Source organism: Merops nubicus, unplaced genomic scaffold (assembly GCF_000691845.1).
Source record: "Merops nubicus isolate BGI_N331 unplaced genomic scaffold, ASM69184v1 scaffold31257, whole genome shotgun sequence".
Lineage (NCBI taxonomy): Eukaryota > Metazoa > Chordata > Aves > Coraciiformes > Meropidae > Merops > Merops nubicus.
In genome coordinates this window covers 1-19,720 of record NW_008618890.1, presented here as the reverse complement: position 1 = coordinate 19,720, position 19,720 = coordinate 1, and the positions used below count along the sequence as shown (strand labels likewise).

Here is a 19,720-nt window from a genome sequence, read left to right as displayed (position 1 = left end):
ACCCGGAGATCCAGGGAATCCAGGGACACCTCCATGTACTCCATGCTGTTCTCCTGCCCGGGGCCCTCTCTGCCTCCCAAAGATGGTTTATAGGCTTCGGCACCTAGATGGAAATACACGTGTGTCTATATAGCTAAAAGAATAATAATAAAATAATAAATAAAGGGTGTGTGAGCAGGTGTGGGCTGTAAGGGCCATATTTAAGCGAGCAGGCGGTGTGCAGGCTACTCAGAGAGGCCATGACTGTAGATGCCCATAGAATTATGAAAATGCATCATCTGGGCATCCATGGCTTGACTGATCTCTGAGTTCCTTCCCTGTCTGATCAGACAGATTTTCCACTTCCACTTAGGTAGGTAACAACGAAAATAAAGAGCAAGTGAGCCAAGTTCTGCCTCTGAAAGGCACATCTGCCTGCTGCCGTGGTGCACGGGCAGCAGAAGCTTAAATGGCACAAGGAATGGATGACACCAGGGCTCAGCACATCCTCCCCTCTCCAACCTCCTGCAAAGGGCTCCAGGCACACTCCGGCCAGGCAGAGCAAACTGGCTGATCATGTATGTTGTGGAGGACGAGAGAGGTGACATGCAGCTTCATGGGAGGGGAAACCCACAAAAGGCAAGTTCTGGCTCTAAGTGAGCAGAGCTGCTGCTGGGAAGAGATTGCGTGGGGACCCCTCAGAGCTTCCATGGGAACTGTCAATCTCGTCGCTCTCCCTTGGCTTTGCCTTCCCACTGGTTTGCTTCTCCCACTCCAGCTTGGCCAAGAGACTTCTGTTAGTCTGGAAGACTGGCTGCCACCTTTACTGAAGGGGCACAAAACCAGTCTGCATCTGACATGAAGAATCAGCCATTTGCTCCAAAAGGGATCAATGGCCTTTACTCTGTCTTGAGAAAGGGGCTGCCTTGGGAGGAAGAGGAGCAAGACAGATGACTGACAATCCCCAAGCATGGACAAGAGGCTGAAGCATGGTCATTTAATCAGCCACAAATCTGCTGATTAAAAAAAAAATGGCCTGTTTGGAATTAGCAAGCACAGAATAAACCCTTTGATGTCAAGGTACATGTGAAACCCTAAAAAGAAAAGGACACTGAAGGCACAGCTTCCCTTCAGAGAATATCCACTCTTTTTTACCCATGTTGTTATCTTTCCTGAAAAGGAGTATCACATCCAGCCTGCACTCTTGGCTCTCCCCAACCAACAGCTTGCAGAAAACAAGTAACATGTTTTGCTGGGTAACTTATATGTCAAACAAGAACACTGACACCATGAGATGGGCCAGAGGTAGCTCATTACACTGTGGTGCTTTCAAAATAAGCAAAGGCAACCTGTGCATTCCATTCAGCTGGACAAACATCCACACAAAAGTAACTGAGCATCACTCTGGGGTGGTTATTCCTTCCCCTTCTGCATCTATCCACAATCCCCAAGCTCACTGGACATTAATCCACATGGACATGAGTCCACATGGTCTTTTTTTGGATACTCTAAAATAAAGGGAATGCACAAACAACAAAATATTCCCCCAGCACAACGAAGATAAAGCCACCTCGTATGTACTCTGCTGTAAAACGTGCACACCAGCAGCTACTGTCTGTGAGATGCAAGCTCACACCCTGGTTTATCACCCAACCTTGCAAAGGAAGAGCAAGCTCTGCAGCCAGCCACTGCCTTAGGGGCCCCGGGTCCTTCCCCAAGCCCCTGGCAGGCTCGTTTCTGGGTAGCTGAGGAACAAACCCCCGTTAGTTACCTAGCACACCAGCTTGTTTCTTTTTATTCCTCCGTCTCCTCTTGCGGGTGGGTTTCAGCCATGGACTGTCCGTCTTCCCTTTCCTCTTCAGCAGCTTCTTCTTGATGCTGGACTCCGAGCTCTGGAGAACCAGAGAGGCCACGTGCACATAAGGCATGTTGGCCCCAGGGGTCCCCTGCGCCCACGGGGACGAGCCCTCCCGCAGCTGGAGCGGGGCGAAAAGGCCCTGAGGAGTGGGGGGGTGAAATCAACTGGTGCTAAGGTGTCTTTAGGGCTCCGAGGAGGAAACACAAGCACACACGTGTGGGTGTATTTCCTGCCATTTCTATCCTGCATGCTTCACTTTCTCTTCCACGTAGGCTCTGACACCACGCTCACTGCAGGAGCAGCTCAGCACCTCTGCACAGTAATGCAGTTAGGCACACGCACGCGTTCAGCTTCTCCCCAGAAAGACTGTGGGGTTTTCAAACCCAAATATTCATGTTGCTCCACAGCCGTGCTAGAAAATGCCAATAAAAAACCCACCTTGCACCTGCAGAGCCACCCTACAGGGTTGGGGTGGACCCAAGGGAACTGAACTCTACAGCAGCAGACCAGCCCTCTCCCTGAGCGAGGTGGCACAGACTAATCATGCAGCAAATATTCACAATCTAAACAGGGTTTGGGTTTTGGTTTAAAAAATATACAGTTGTCTAGGGTGGGTTATCAAAGTCAACATCAGAACAGGGAATGAGGCACCCCAACCCTGTAAGGCAGTCTTCAACACATCAATCACAGAATCCCAGTGTGGTGGGGGATGGAAGGGACCTCTGGAGATCATCTCTTCCAGCCCCCCTGCTCCAGCAGCTCACCCACAGCAGGGTGCCCAGGGTCACAGCCAGGCAGGTTTGGAATCTCTCCAGAGGAGACTCCACAACCTCTCTGGACAGCTGCTCCAGGCTCGGCCACCCTCACACCAAAGACTTTTTTGCTGTGTTCAGATGGAACCTCCTGGCTCCCAGTTGGTGCCCGTTGCCCCTTGTCCTGTCACTGGGCACCACTGACAAGAGTTGGGCCCCATCCCTATCCTCTTGACCCCTGCCCTTTAGACATAGATATGCATTGCTAAAATCCCATCATTAAAATCCCAACTTGACGCTTGGACTGAAACCATCACCTCATGAGGCTCATCCAACTCCCACCAAAGCCACAAAAAACCTCCTGCTGCCATTACCAGTGGCTGGATCAGGCCCTACCTTCACAGGAAGCTGCTGCTGCATCATGCCTTGTTATCCCAGTGAGCAAAGCTGGGCAGAGGTGGCCCTGAGCCCTGGCTCTCTGGGGCAGCTCCACAGCGTGTCTACACTGCCCCTGAACACTGTCCCCAGGCGTGGGCTCAGCTCTGCCCCACCACGTGGCTTCCACCAACTGCATCACGCTGCTTGTGGGGGAGAGGTTTGCATCTGAGCCAGTCCCTGTCTGGGGAACTGACTGACTCACCACATACGAGCTGAGCAAAAACCACCATCTAGGATGTGGAGATAAGACTTGGGAGTTTGGACTTGAGTGCAGGCTCAACGCTTGGTTTGAGCTAACCCTACAGACTGGCCTCAGCTACCCACAGAAAGGGGCAGGCTACACAGGCCCTGCTGCTTGGTCCTCTCTGGCTCTTGCAGTGTCAGAGCACAAGGAACAAGACTCTAAAGAGCTTCAACGATTCCCTTGGTTATAGGAATTTCTGCCTTTGGCTCAAAACATCAAGAAAATGAAGCCAATAAGTTTCTCAAGGTGACTGAAGAGTTGGGGTGCCTTAAATGCTGGCTGCTCAACTTGAAATGCTGTGGAAAGGGAGCAAAATTTTGAAGTAAAGGAGAGGGTGGAGGGCAGAGACAAGCAATGAACAGCAATTTCAATTTGAAAAAAAACCCAGATCAGGTTCTCTTCACTAACCAACTAAAAATAAGAAGTAAAAATCACCAGCAGCTGGTGAAAGTCCTGCCCTAGCACTATAGAGACAACCTCCTAGGGAGAGTATCTGTCTGTCTGTCTGCTATTTGTATGTCTCCCTGCTAGGAGCTGCTTGGCTGGTAGCAGTGGTATGTGGGATCAATGTGAATTCAGGCTGTGGGCTGGGCCAAGGGATTTGGGACCAACTCCACCTGAGCTTGGAAAAGCCATGCAGAGCTTCAGGTTGTCAAGAAAACATTCCTGGCACTTGCCAAGTCCACCTCTGAAGAATTTAAGCACCCTTAAATATTTCTACTAACATTCAAATCATTAAAGCAGTCAAACAGCTTGTTGAAAACAACAAAGAAAAGCCCATTAATTAGCCTCAGAAGGCAATTAATAGTATCACAGATCAGGGTTAAGCACCTTCTGGAAAACAATACTCTGTGTGTGGGTGGTTTCAGAGAGTGAGTTTTGTCACAGAGACATGAAACTACCCAGCTCCACTCGCCTGCTCTTCGTGGCAGGGGTGTGAAGGGGAAATTATTACCAACAGGACACAGGCTGCAAGACACATTTAGCAGCCAGACTTACCAGGTCAGACTCATCTCCATCTTCCTCCTCCTCCCCAGACTCTCCAGACTCTTGCTCCTCCTCAGACTCGCCATCATCAATCTGCAGCCACCATTTGCCCAAGAACAGAAAGAGTCAGGTCAGGTCTCTCCAAGCAGGACCTTCCTCCATCATCCTGCTGTGCTCAGCACCCAGCAGAGCATCCCCTCATCTTCCTGCTGTGCCCCCACCCAGCAGGGCTTCCCCCTATCATCCTGCCGTGCTCAGCACCCAGCCCCAGCCTGCACATGCACAACCAGAATTTCCTCTCCAGGACAAGGACTCCCAGGCTGTTAATTCACATCATGGTACATCCATGGGGATGGGACAGAGGAAAAAACAAGAATATCTAACCCCAGAAGAAAGTTTTCCAACCAAATCTTAACTTCCTTGTTTATCCCAAACCAGCCTCAAGTCTACACTATGTGTCAGGATTGGGAAAAAAATGAACTAAACCAATTTTAGTGCTTTACCAGCCCAGTTACAAGCAAGATTAGGAAAGCAACTCATTGGTTGAGCTTCACTACCACTGCTGGGCTCTCTGCCATCTTGCAGGCTAATAAAGCCTAGAAATGGCCCCAATTCATGCCACTCCTGCCCCTTCAAGTCCTGCCCAGGGCATGTGAATACCTTTCTGGCGTTGTCTGCGTCGGAGGCGCTGTCTTTAGAGGTCCTGTTATCATCTACAGGAAACACAATTGCCTGTTCTGCTCCATGATCATCCTCCTCTTCCAACTCATCAGAGTCTTCCTCTTCAGAGTCTACATCTATGCTTTCCCCATTCACGTGAGGGCTGGCATCCCCCAGGTCCTTTTCACTCTGAAAGTCGTCCAAGCACACGAGCCACAAAGACAAGGTCAATTCACAGGACAGAGCAGCTGAATTCACCCCAGACCACCTCTGTGCTGGGAGCCTGAAAGCTGCCAGGGAAAGCTGGCTACATGTCCCTCCAGAGCTCCTCAGGGCTGCCAGCAGAGCCATGTGTCACCTAACCTTTGCTGATCTGGGGACTGCAGGGCCACCAGGAGCCATTCCAGACTCACGTGGTTGTACAAAGGCTTTATGGGGAGGAGGGCTGCTGGGCAGGAGCCCTCTAATCTTAATTTGAACATGGAAAGGCAGCTCCACCAAGGGCACAAGAAGGTTTCCAGGGAATGCAAAGCAAAGTTACTTACAGAGGGATTATCAGTCCACTCTGTGAAGCCCTTGCATTGTTCTCCTTGAACTCAAAGACCAAAACTTCAGGCCATAGGTTGCAGCAAAAGCAGAATTTCATCAGGAGTGTGTCCCTGCCTAAACCTTTTCAAGCAACCAGTTGTTTCACTCTACAGCCTCAAGCATCAACACTAGACAGTTACCTTGAGGACACCAAAACAAAAAGGGCAGCACATGGGCTGTACCTGAAATCTCTCCAGCTCCACAGGACTCACGGGACAAGAAGGGGAACATTGACTGGAAAACATTTGTTTAAGAGCTGGTATCTGAACAGTCAGGCTGAAAAAGCCATTTTCAAAGCAGCAAGGCTGCTATGGGCAGGATGCTGGTGCCAGAAGGAAGATATAGACTCAGAATGGAAGGTGCTGACTGACAAGCCATCACCTTCACCTTCCTGCACCCACACATGGGGTTGGTGTGCCAGGACAAGGGACGTGCATGGTGACAACAAACACGAGCAGTGGGCTCAGCACTCCCCTTACCTTGGCACCCACAGATGAATGAGTTATGCTCTTGAACATCTCAATCATTGTTCTCTGTTTTAACACTTTGGTCTTTTTCTTGGGAACCAGGCTATAGGTTCCCATTCTCCGTTTTTTCTTCCGAGATACTGCAGCAGCTGGAAAAGAGAAGCAAAAGAAACCCAAAGTTTGCTCAGGAATGAAAAGGAGGGATTGGGAATAGAGGCTGTACTGGGGGGAAACCACATTTGAGGACATGATCTGAGAAAAAGGCTTCCCATTCCAACTAACTTATTAACAAGTCAACCCAAAGATGACAGAGACGTGCATGCAAACACACAAAGAGCTTTCTGCCCGTGCTGAAAACCCACCCATATTCTGAGCATCCTCTCCACACTTCTTCTGGCCCCTACATCACCACACACAATATCAGATCCTTAAATTAGCCTGTGTTTGGCAGTATCACTGATGCTGTAGGAGGCTGAACAGAATCCAGCTTGCTCAAATAGATACTGCAGGGCTAATAATACCAACTTACAACAAAAGGGATCGTCCAAGAACTGAAGAACACACAGGGAAAAGGTACCTTAAATAAAGAACTCTTTGCTGTTTAACCTCATTTCACACCTGCTGTGGAGGTTTGTTTGATTCCTTTCGCAACTTTGATTAAGTCTTAATTTGTTAAGTCTCTTCTGATCAAATCAGGCATCACACCTTGCTGCCTGATGATGGCTTTGGTGAATACACATCAGAAGAACACTCTGTGAAGGCTCTTCAAGAAGAGCCTACAGCAGGGAACAGCAGCTTCAGCACCAGTATTATCATTTGTGGCTGTACAGCCTCTTCCTTGAAAGCATTTCTTCCTCTCCCACTATGATGAAATTTCATCAAAAATCTATCAAGAGACCTCTCCAAAAAACAGTTAACCTAATTACATTTATTGATAAGGATGTAGTTGATGATAACCAGTTGTCATGTCTATACACAAAGTGTCTTAGAATTGATTGAAACATCTCCAGAACGTCAAGCAGGAAGATGGGATGAAAGTGTCTCCTCTAGGAACAAGTTTAAGCAGAAGAGTGAGCCTTGGTGTGGTGGTGCCTGTCAGGGCATGTCTACCTGCCCACGTCACCAGGGAGGGACCTGCAGCCCATGAAACAGGGCAGCAGAGACAGGAGTGTATGGCAGGTGCTCCTTGCAGAGCAGACACTGGTGGACTTCACTTGGGAGGCAACTTGAACAGGGGACTGCAAGAATCACAGAATCACAGAATTGCTTTGGTTGGAAGAGACCTTTAAGATCATCAAGTCTAACCATTAACCCAGCACTGCCAGGACACCACTAACCCACATCCCTCACACCACATCTCCAGAGCTTGGAAACCCCTCCAGGGATGGGGACTCCACCACTGCCCTGGGCAGCCTGGCACAGCCCTGGACAACCCTCTCAGGGAAGAAATTGTTCCTCATATCCAAACTAAACCTCCCCTGGCAAACCTTGAGGGTGTTTCTCCTTGTTCTATCATTTGTTCCTTGGGAGGAGAGGACAGTCACCTCACTGTACCCTGCACAACACCCAGAGGTGACCAGAAGGGAGTCCAGAGGAACAAGCAGCACACCTGCAGTGCAACAGTCACGTGCAGAGAAGTGACTGGATGAAATGGCAGCTGTCAAACGAGGTCTGTGGCAGCAGCCCTACTGCTGCCAGCAGGAGAGGGAAGCCTAAAGGACATCCAGTGGGAAAAAGGGACTAAGAGAGGCTTCAGTCCCTGCTGACATGCCTCCTCTCCCACTCAATCACACAGCCACACGTTTGGGAGCTCACTGCCCATGGGGATTTAACTCTGGCCTTTTCACCTGTCTGCGACTTCGTGGTGGCCACATAGCTCTGGTTCTGAGGTAGTGACTGGTGAAGGCCCGGGAGAGAGGGCAAGGGCAACGGCTTCCCAAACTCCAGCATGTTCTTGTTGCCTTCCTCCTTGGGTTCTTTTTGATCTCTGCTGTCTCTCCCATCTTTGGGGTCTTTACTTGCGTGCTGGAAAACAAAATGCAGTTACATTGAGCCTCTGCATTAAAAAAAACATTAAAAAAGAAAAATCAGAAAATAAATTTAATTCCTTTCTCTAACATATAATCACTTTCATCTGAAGACAAGACCACACATCCAACTCAGAAGCAGACAGGTCCTCCCCTAGCACAGGATGTTCATTTGCCTGAAGCTACCAGACCCTCCCAGCCTGCTGCTCCTTCACTGGTTGCAGGCACTGCCCCTGAAGGTGAACAGTGACCTCAGGGCCAGGTCCAGAGCAGCAGCAGATCATGGCAAGGACCAGACACTGTTTACCCAGGCGTTTGGTTGGCTCTGGAAAAGACCAACAAATGCAGCAAATGCACCTGTTCCCCAAAACACAGCCTGAGTGTGGGTGTCACATCAAGCATGCACGAGACCAGAGTCCTGCAGAGGTGTTTCAGAAGAGCAGGCAGCAGCAGGAAAGGTTCCTTCCTTTTGGCCAGCAAGTCTTAGCCAAGGCTCCCACCTCTAGCCTAGCACCCAACAAACCCCAGACAAAACAGGCATTTCCTTGACATTGCAGGTTCATTCCACAGCACAGACCTGTCCAAGCTGACTTTAACCCAGCTACCAGCACAGGTTCTCCCCATCCAGCTGCAGCAACAACAAACACAGGGCAGGCTACAACTCCTACTGCAAATGAAGGGAATTCTGCACTCCCTGCTGCTGCAGCCAGGCTCCCAGGCACCAAGGCAGCTTGTACTGCTCTGGTTCAGGCTTGTACTCAATGCAAAGTCTCACCCAGCACCTTTGGTCACGGAATCAGCTTCCTGCATCTCCACATCCCACAGTCCTGCACCTTTTCTGGCCACCACTGTACTAACAGGGAGTGGTGATGTGATATTTTAAGCTGGATTTAGAATCATAGAATGGTTTGGGTGGGAAGGGACCATTCAAAGTCATCCAGTCCAACCCCCCTGCAGGGACAGGGACATCTGCAGCTAGAGCAGGGTGCTCAGAGCCCCGGCCAACCTCACCTGGGATGGTTCCAGGGATGGGGCAGTGACCACCTCTCTGGGCAGCCTGGGCCAGGGACTCACCACCCTCAGGATCAACAATTCTTCCTTCTCTCTAGTCTAAATCTCCCCTCTTTTAGCTTAATAACATTGCCCTGCCCCTCGTCCTGCTGCAACAGGCCCTGCTAAAAAGTCTGTCCCCAACTTTCTGACAGGCCCTGTAAAAGTACTGGAAGCCCCCAAGAAGGTCTCCCCAGCTGGAGCCTCCTCCTCTCCAGGCTGAACAACCCCAACTCTCTCAGCCTGGCCTCCCAGCAGAGGGGTTCCAGCCCTGGCATCATTTTTGTGGTCTCCTCTGTTCCCCTTACGTATCTAACAGCTGACCTAACTGCACCCACACCTGCCCACACATCTGTCCTCTCCACTGGCACGCAGGAGGCAGGTCTGGCAGATGCTGCAGAAGGCCAAGAGCACAGTTAGCACATGGCCAGCTCTGTGGTGGCAACGCTTCAGTGCCACTCCACCTGCAGGGAAATGCTTCTCAGGGGACTTCTGAAGCAACAGCTGAAACACCAAAACCAGAAAGAGGAATCCAGGCAAAAGAAAGGAAGGAATGAAAAGCAGCAAGCCATAAAACTGCTCTTGAAAAGTCCAGGTTCAGTTCTTAGTCACTGCTTCCAAGTAATGTGACCTTGTGAACAAACGAGGCAGCGACTGCTTCTCCTAATTACAGCTCTGCCACGTGCAGGCTGCTGGCAGAGAGTGAGGACGTGGTCATGGGCAGAGAAGCTATAATGAGAATCAGAAATGACCTGCACAAAAAGGCCATCAAGTGGCCAATGATTCCTGCATCAAGCCCATAACTCATGGCTGAATTGCCACATCTTTTCTTAAAAGGCATCTAGTCTTGGATTAACGATTTCAAGGATGAAAAATCCACCAGATCCTTTGGTATGCTGATCAATTGCTCTCACTGTCAAATAAATTAAATGCATTAAGCTTTATCAACTAAATTAAAAAGCCCTGTATCATCAGAAACTCTCTCTCCAAGCACATACTTATGGATTATGAGCAAGCTGGTTTTTTCTTTTTTAAAGTTTCTCTTCGATAAGTTTAATAGAATGAACAAATGAAGTGTCCACAGGATCATTTTCTGGATCACTCCTGAGCCTGCTTCCAGTTCTTCTACCCTTTAAAAAAAAAGGTCCATCAGGAGTGCTGGGCACTGTATGCCAGCAAAAGGCTCAACAACACTATTTATACCTCTTAAAAGTCCTGAGTTTATAGACCTAAAGGTTGATGGTAACTCTTGACTACAAGGTTATTCTGAGAACTCCCAATTCCCCTGAAACAGCCACTGCCTTCCATTTTTAACTTAAAATTAGAGAAATGAGCTCAGGAGGGGCAGATCTGACGCAGAGTTCCTTGCAACAGGGTGTGTAAGGGCTGCATTTTTTTCCCCTTTAAGTGCAGGTTCTTGCAACTGGTCTCTGACAAAACTTCCCCTTACTCCCAAACATCAAGAATTCACATTCAGACCATGCCAGAACATTTGGAAGAACACAAACAAATTTTAAATGAAAAAGTAGTATGTTATTAGCTTGGGGTTTTTCCCTCCCCCTGTAATTACAATAAGGAAATAAAAAATCTTCAATGGGGCAGCGTGACAACTGCTAAATGTGACTTTTTCATGGCAATTACAGTAAAGCAGGTTTTAAATCAAATTAAGCCTTGGGAGATCTGGATTGTTACTTGGAGGCGTGTGCAGCAATGCTACAGAGCAAGAATTCCTGCAGGGAGGTGACCAGGTCACTTGGGAAGCCTGAGAGCACGAGGAGCTGAGTAAATCAGCAGTAACACATACATCTCTCTTACACACTTGTGTATCTCTTCTCATTTCTAACATCTCTGAGTTCTGCCAGTTCTTTAATTTGAGCCTGTAGGTCCAGCCCACCCTGGCCTGCTACACTGAGCTGTTATGCTCTGCTCTATCTGCTCCAAATCTAAACACTCCCACAAAAGAGGCTTTGCTAATCTAGCACACTGCTCTGCTGGGAAGTGTCTTCTTCCTTCAGACCCCACCACGTTGGCTAAGAGCTGGTTCAAGCACACCCAGGCCCTTCCTTGCAGGGCTATTCCACTTCTGCTGCCCAGGTGACACCTCCCAGCAGAGGAGAGCAGGCAGGTCCAAAGCAAAGAAGCAACAGCCAAGGATGGACTGTGGATTTGGGAGCAGGGTGAGCAGGTGCTGTAGCATCACAGACTCCTCTCAAAGCACAACAGAAACAAGAAGCTGCCATGATCCATCTAAACACCAAGCTCACAGATCCACCTGGGAGGCCCCAGCACCATCAGGGACTTCTCCAAACACTGCCCATCCATTTAGCTCTGGAGATTTTCCTGCCAGGGAAAAGGCTGTCCAAGGAAAACCCCAGACAAAGGTTCTCCTGCAGGACAGGCAGAGCAGCTGCCTCCAGCCCACCCCGTGCCCCAGCCCCAGGGTGACAGGACAAAGCTCTAAGCCCCTCTGTGGGCTATTTGGTCACTTTGACAGCTCACAGTAATTCACCCTCCTGTCACCTGCCACCTTCTTCCAGTTCATGGTTCTTCTTCTCCCTGTTCCTAGCACAAGAAGCAGCATCAAGCAGGTATCTGTAAAACTGCCTGCAGCTCCCTGTCATCAGCTTGCTTCCAGAGGGGTCTGGACAAGCTTGAGAAGTGTGACAGTGTGGACCTCACGAAGTTCAACAAAGCCAAGTGCAAGGTCCTGCTCCTACACTGGGCAGGCCCTGGTATCAATCCAGGCTGGGGGTGCAGGGCTGGAGAGCAGCCCTGGGGAGAAGGCCCTGGGGGTGCTGGGGGTGAGGAGCTGGCCAGGAGCCCCCCCAGCCTGGGCTGCCCCCCCAGCAGTGTGGGCAGCAGGGCAGGGAGGGGATCCTGCCCCTCTGCCAGCTCTGTGAGACCCCCCTGCAGTGCTGGGGCAGCTCTGGAGTCCTCAGCACAGCAGAGCCAGGGACCTGCTGGAGCGGGGCCAGAGGAGCCCCAGCCATGCCCCGAGGGGGGAACCCCTCTGCTGGGAGCCCAGCAGGAGAGAGTTGGGCTGGGGCAGCCACAGAGGAGAAGGGGGCTGGTTTTAAACTAAAAGAGGGAGATTTAGACTAGAGAGAAGGAAGAAATTCCTTACTGTGAGGCTGGTGAGCCCCTGGCCCAGGCTGCCCAGAGAGGTGGTCACTGCCCCATCCCTGGAACCCTCCCAGGGGAGGTTGGATGGAGCTCTGAGCACCCTGCTCTAGCTGCAGATGTCCCTGCTCAGTGCAGGGGGGTGGACTGGATGACTTTGAATGGTCCCTTCCCACCCAAACCATCCCATCATTCTAAATCCAAGCAAACTCTTGCTTCTTGGCTTACAGCCTCTCTGACCTTTTCCCAGGAGAGGACACTTGTGCTGGCAGAGCACAGAGGGGCTTAGCAGGTAGCAGATATAACAATCCTCAGGGAGCTGACTGCTGGTCAACATCTCCTCAGCCAATGTGCTGTAACAAATCCTAACAGAAGATCCAGAATGCTCTGCAGAGCTGGAGCCTGCCCCAGGAGCAGCCATGCCAGGGAAGTGATGCACAGCTTCCAGGCAGCTCCTGGGCGTGGACTGCCTGCTAGCAACACTCATGAGGGCACACACACTCTGAGGGTTTTTAACTGCTTTTTTAACTGAGCAGCCTCTTCTGCTCAGAAACTGGATGAAGAACATCCTCCTTCACTTCACCAAATGAACACCCAGGAGAGCAGAGGTCCTTTCACCTAACCCCTACATGGGCTCTCCTGCAAACAGCAGCATTAGAAGTGAGAAGCACTATTCCTGACTCTGAATAAACTCCATTGCTGTGTGTGATCCTTCTCCAAAACAGCCATGGACTTCTTATTCTTTCCTTAATTACATTCAACAGCTAAGCACAGTTTCCATCTGTAAATGGAGAGAAGCAGGGTGAGGAGAACCCTGTGCAAAGGAGCTCCCTGTGTTCACATGTCCTCACCACCACACGTGTGGGCCACTGGAGGCCAAGAAAGGACCAAAAATGACAGAGAGAAGCTGTGTTAGTAATGTCCTAATTCCTTGCAGCTTCTCAGGTGCTATCAGCTCATCCTCTGCAGAAGGATCACTGTTTCTTGCTGGGCATTGCAAGGAGCAGTGAAGAACCTGAAGACAGCTATTCCAAGGCTCAGGCCAACGTTCCCAGAGATGCCTGTGGCTAGAAATAGAAAAACTGGGACCAGAACTATGTCCAGCACCACTGTGAGAAAAACAGTCAAGAAAACAGCTTAGACTGGGACAAGAACTCAGTATTTTATGTGTGTACAGAAATTAGAATGCTTTCCACCTTTCAATGGACTCAACCATGTTTCTATTATTGTGCAGAAGTCACCTCCAGCAGCAGTGAGAATTGCAGCCTGGTTTGGGTTGGAAGGGACCTTAAAGCTCATCCAGCCCACCCCCCTGCCATGGGCAGGGACATCCTCCACTAGAGCAGGTTGCTCAAAGCCCCATCCAACCTCACCTTAAGCACTTCTAGGGATGGGGCATTCACAGCTTCTTCTGGGGAACTTGTTCTCACCACCCTCACAGTGAGGAATTTACTAAAAATGGCAAAACACAGAATATCTTCCTCTTTTTTTTCCAAAAGAAAAACACACAGAACAAACCAACCTTGCTAATTAAGCCTGATGTTGGTGTGACAGACCATACATGGTGTTCTCCCCACACCCCAGCAATGAAGAGGCCTTTCTGTTACCCAAGCAAGCAAGCTATCAATGACCAAAGAGAAACCACACCAGAACTCCATCATGTGCTGGTGCAAGGATGCTGCCAGGGGCCCTGCAGGTCCTGCTTCAGAGCAGGGCAGCTCTGAAGAGCACTGCAGAAGAGCTGCCCAACACCCTGAACCAGCTCCAGCTTAGACACATCAGCTGCCTTAGCTCTCTTCCTGTAAGGAATTTCACCCAGTATGAGCTTGGAACCAAAGCCAAGTAGCCAAGAGGACTAAGCTAACCACCACTGCCACCAGGCAACATGGCAGCTGTCACACAGCAACCTTCTCCTCTCCAGCCATCATCCACAGGTTTGGACCAGGGGAAAAAAAAACTGGGGAATGATATTTAAGGGAGAAGTATCAGTCTGCTATACAAAAAAAATTATCACAAGCAGGTGACAGTGTCTGTAGGAGCTGGCGTGGTGCTACTCTCCCTTTTCTCCTGCACAATTATACTTTTCACTACCAACTTCCAGCAGAGCTGCCAGGGGATCCTGACCACTGCAGCAAGAGCAACCTCCATGGCTTTGGACTTCATCTAGACCAGAGAAGCTGCAAGGCTGATCCACCTATTAACATCCTTTCACCTGCAGATGAACACATGCCCTTTGAAGAGGGATTCCAATGGGACTTGATGGCAATTGCACTGATTTGTGTGAGGCCACATATCTGCACAAAATCACAGTGGTTTAGGCTGCCAGGGAGACCTGCCTGAGTGTAGGTGTTCCTAAACCAAGCCACAAACCTCCATTTAATGGTTTTCTGACCCAGCATCACTCAGAGGTGTGGACTTCGCAGGGTCACGGGGAGAGATCTCACTCCTCACCCCTGTTCCCTCCCAGATCAAGCAGCTCCTGGGGAAGGGAGTGCCACACATCAGTCAAACCAAACCAGGGTGGCTCAAAGCAGTTTCCACAGCAAGCCTCCTGACAGCAGTAGGTCTGCTGGGGCCCTGGGAGCATCAGTGCTGCAGGCTGTGCTCAGCAGTGTGAGCATAACCCATTAAATGTGACACTGAAAGCACTGCACAGCAGCCACTCGCCACCTCCCTCTGCAGTGAACCCTCTGGGGAAGTCCACTGGTAGCCTCTGGGCTCACCATCCCTGAAGGAGATCTCCCAGAGAGGACATTTAACTGTGGCCAGGCTCACACAGATGCACTGCACACTTTCAGCCTGCCCGTGCCCACCCGGGTACCCCTCTGGAGAGAGTCCTCCAGGGGTCCCCTCTCTAGGTTCAGACAAGCCAACAGCAGCACTTGCAGTCAGATGGAGAGCTCCATTTACTACAGCCTTTCACTTAGAATCACAGAATGATTCTGGTTAGAAGAGACCTTTAAGATCACAAAGTCTAACCATTAACCCAGCACTGCCAGGTCACCACTAAACCATGGACCCCAGCACCACATCTCCACAGCTTGGAAACCCCTCCAGAGATGGGGACTCCATCACTGCCCTGGGCAGCCTGGCACAGCCCTGGGCAACCCTTGCAAGGAAGAAATTTTCCCTAAGGTGCAACCTAAACCTCCCCTGGTGCAATTTGAGGTCATTTCCTCTTGTCCTATCACTTGTTCCCTGGGAGCAGAGCCCGACCCCCCCTGGCTCCAGGCTCCTGTCAGGAGCTGTGCAGAGCCAGAAGGTCTCCCCTGAGCCTCCTTTGCTCCAGGCTCAGCACCCCCAGCTCCCTCAGCTGCTTCTCACCAGACTTCTGCTCCAGATCCCTTTTTATTTATTTTTGGGTTTTTTTTCCCCTTGAGGAGACAATCACCATCCTATTAGGACCTGCCCTTTATTTTGAATTTTCTGCATATTAGAGGGCCTGAGCCTGCTGAGGAACCCCAGACACCTACAAACCACCTGCCTGGCCCCAGGAGATGAACACAGGACAACCTTAAGCCAGAAGTTCCTGCAAAGCAACCCCCAGACCACATCAGCACACCACTGCAGGGCTGCTGGGCACTGACACAGAACACAACACTCCACAGCAGCACAGCACCCGTGGGCACTCAGAAGGCAAGCAGCCCACTGGGCCTGGAGTCACATATTTAGTGGCAACACTGCTTAAAAGTACAGTCTGATGAGTATTGGCAAAAACACCAACACAAGCAAAGCATCTCCTGCTCCAAGGTCCTCCCTCCTGCCAGGGCTTTGTCTCCCCTGCTTACACTGTCCCCTGTGTTTTGGGCTCCCATTGTGAATCAGGCTGAGATCCTGATTTCATGGATTTTTGCACTATTTCTTCCCACAGTTCAGTTCCCCTGACCCAGTCCTCTGCACAACATGAAAAAACACCACCAGAGACACACAGCTCACACTACAGCCTCGTGGTGACCAGCTAAAGAATGGACCCACGACCCAGGATTCCCAATTCAGCCATCTGCTCCTGCTATCTCAGAAGATAACCATGGGATGCTTTCACTACCTTCATCATCCCTTATCCCTTCCAGGCACCTCTTAGTGATGCTAAGCTCAGAAACTGGAGTTTCCAACCAGGAGGAACCTTCTCCAAACACAGAAACACACACACATGCCTTTCAGACTGTTGCCTGACCCTGGAAACTTTTAGATTCTTAATAGGGTTGTAAATGGATTAGGAAGGAAAGAAAGACTCTTCCAAAAGGTGCAATGCTCGTGGTACTGCAGTGCTGAGAGGGGGAGCAGCAACGATGCTATCACCAACTCTTCTGAGGTCTCTGCTCAAAAACCACCTTAACATGCAACAACCCCAATTAAAATTGTCACCTGTTTCAGATTCAGCTTCAATCCCAATTCAGGAAGCAACTCCTAAACAGAGAAAAAGCTGGTTAACTTGGCGAGAAAAAGAGTTTATTCCTTTCAAAGACTACTTTTTTTCCTTTCAAAAGGCTACTGAGGTCCCCTGACAGCTACTGGGTTACAGAAAATAACTTTTTGACCCCAGTGTATTTCTGTGAGAGCCATGAGGAACAAATGTTTACAGTTTACAGGCAATAAAACACGTTCCCCCCTCTCCCTCCCAGACAACACAGGTCTGCAAGAACAGTTCACCAAGAAAATAACAAGATTGTTGGCTTAAAACTCAAAAAATATTAGCAAAGAAAAGTACTGTGTCCTCTTAACATCAACTTCTGGGTGATTTCCACAACTCATTTCCTGGAATACAGCACCTGCCCTCGTGGTGTTCTCAAAGGGGAAAAGGTGTGAACGTGGAGGCTGGTGCATGAGAAGTTACTGCAAGCTCTGCTGATGAGCCTCTTATAAGCAGCTCACCAAAGAAATAATCAGGACAGACAAATAACTAGCAAGGACTTCTCTGCTACTCAAAACAGCACGTCAATTTGAAAGACAATAGGGGAAAATTAGGTAGCAATTATCAGGAAGGCTGAACGAAGCAGATGTTTTATTGTCTTGCAGAAACGAGATCAAATCTTGGGTTCACATTGGAGGCAGAGGCTTGAGCAGAGAACATGAGAACAGCCTCTTCTTCCCACCCTCCTGGCACATTTGATTTCCCTATTTTAAGCCCGAGGGAAACGGCCAGAGGTGCTGAGGACCATCGATGCACTTTCTAGAACAGCCCAATAACTGCAGGCTTTGGATTTTGAAGCTGCTGTTACTGTGTGAACAAATAATGATCACCAGCATCACCCCAGCAGCAGCTTCGACAGACAAACCTTGAAGCCCGAGGGGCTGCGTGAAAATATTCTTCTGATGTATCATAAAATATGAATGAGGAAAACATTCCCTCCTAGCCCAGCACTCCTCTTTTAGACAGGAACTGCCTCTTGCAACTGCTCAGCCCCGAGGGACCTCTCCCTGTCAAATTCTGCCAGGGTCTGGGGGCTTGCCCAGCCTAATGTAGGGGCACGTTACACCCACGTGTAAGCTGCGAGGTCACTTTGGCTGCAAGGTCCTGGCTGGGTCAGAGACAGCCTGCCATGAGATCTGCCCCAGCCCCCACGTGTGGCATCTGGGCATCCCCCCTCGCTCACCAGAGAGCACAGTGGGGGTGCCAGAGCCAGAGAACTCACTGCAGTGGGGGAGAGGAAACCTGTGGTTTGGGAGAGGGGCTGGGAAACGGTGGCGGGTGTGGTTCCTGCCCTGCTGGTGGCTGGGTGCCCACAGGGTGCTCTCTGGACTCCCACCTGCTCCTGCAGGCACAGGTGGTGGTGCCACCTCTCCCCACCTGTGGCTGGCCAGCTGCCACCCGACCTGTTCTGCTCTGTTTCCCTGCTCCAGACCACAGAGACTGGCAGCTCTGAGCCCTCCACCCCACCCCACTGCTGTGCTGCAGCGTGGGGGACAGCTGAGGATCACTTGGCATTTGCTGGTAGCTTACAGTGATCCATGACAGGAACTGTTACAGAGCTGGAGCAGCTTCCTGTTCATTTCTGGGTGGGACCCACTGCCAGGCAGGGCCCACAACCCTTGCCTTGACCTAGACCTCGAGGGCAGTCTCTCTCCAGCTTTAGATATAGCCCAATGAGAGGATCTAGCTCACTGTAGGTAAATAAAAACCACCAGCAGGGCTGGAGACCCAAGTGCTTGTAGTGGAGATCTGCCTGTTCCAGTAGCTATCCCCCACCTTGGGCAAAAGAACCAAAATTAACCAAAAGAAGCCAACTTAGCCAATGACAAAGAATGGCCCATTTCTATTCACCCCTCTACAACATGAACACACCAGGTGACTTGGCACCTCCTTAAAAAGAAAAAAGGCAGAGCTCTGTTTTATTACGTGATGGTAAATCCACCCCTAAGGATTCTGGAGGGAATTCTGAACAAGCCACACGACTGCAGGCAAAATACAGAGAGAGAGAGTGAAAACATCATCTGGTTTCCTACTGTAAGAACACAGCAATGCAATCAGGTTGGCTAACACAGCAGCTTCTCAACAGCTTCCAGGCTTAGGAGAAGCCTCGAGTTAACATGCCATGCTTAATTACTTTGGGGTCAAACTTTTAAGAAATCTAATTTGCTTCCCGAGCAGCTCTGGATTTCAGCTGATGAGCCACACAGCCAAGAGAGCAAAGCCACTCAGAGTCTCACTTGGATCTGCTGGAGAAGGTAATGGGTCAATTATATATTTAGAAACACACTGGAGAACAGAGCTGCTGGTGGCCGGGTGACTCTGTTTTACCACCTCTGGCTCTCTGTACGAAATGAAACCCTTAGCTGTATTTTTACAGAATAAAGGAATCAATCCACTCAGTGGGACAGCCCTGAGTTAGGGTGATCCTAGGCAGCTCAGTGTCCCCCTCGCCCACTCAGAGACAGCCCAGAGCAAGCAGAGCAGCACGTATACATTACCAGGCTGGGGGTGGGTTTAGGCATTGTCTTCCGTGCTCTGTGGACCTTGACTTCAGTGTTAGCAGCGGTGGCTTTTTTAGCATCCATGTCCTTACTGCCCTCCCCGAGCTTGGCTGGCATCGTGGCTTGCATCTGAGAAAAGGAGCCCACAGTTCTCCCTTTGCTTGCTCCTCCTGGAAGGGTTTTTGCAGCATGGCCGGTGAGAGAAGCAAAGGTGCTGGTAGTCCTTAGAGGTTGCTCCTGTGCCATCTGCTTGGTTAGAATATATCCATTGCTCCCTGTTACAGAAGTCTGTGTGAAGTCATTAGCTTTCATATGGTTTTGCTTCCCAGTCTCACCATCTCGTTCAGAAATGCCATTTTCTGCTATCCTATTTAATTTAGTACTGGAGTCCTGCTGGCTCACTTTCGTATTGTCCTGAGTGTTTTTAGCTGGGTTTGGGTGGCCACCAGCTTCGCTGTGCTCACAGGAACCGTTGGTTTCACCGTCTACCGCCAGTTTGGGTTCCCCCACTTGCTTTTCTGTAGCACTTTCATCTGCAGCCATGGCATTAAACCCTGGAGAAAGAGGGAGGATAAGGTGGAAGAGAGGAGAGAGAAAAGGTCACAAGTGGTATCAAAACTTCAAAGAGAATCATAGAA

At 50.1% G+C, this 19,720-nt stretch overlaps 1 protein-coding gene across 1 annotated transcript; it reads right to left on the bottom strand.

Moving 5' to 3' along the window:
* Positions 1 to 5: 5 nt before the first annotated feature.
* Positions 6 to 19,631, bottom strand: LOC103776122 (histone-lysine N-methyltransferase EHMT1-like; the record flags this gene model as incomplete). The annotated part of the gene is made up of 7 exons (XM_008943618.1): positions 19,080 to 19,631; positions 7,821 to 7,998; positions 5,986 to 6,122; positions 4,919 to 5,107; positions 4,271 to 4,351; positions 1,751 to 1,871; positions 6 to 103 (listed from the first exon to the last, which is right to left on the bottom strand). Coding segments are annotated over exons 1-7 (1,350 nt in total), but the record flags the coding sequence as incomplete, so codon positions are not given.
* Positions 19,632 to 19,720: the final 89 nt, after the last annotated feature.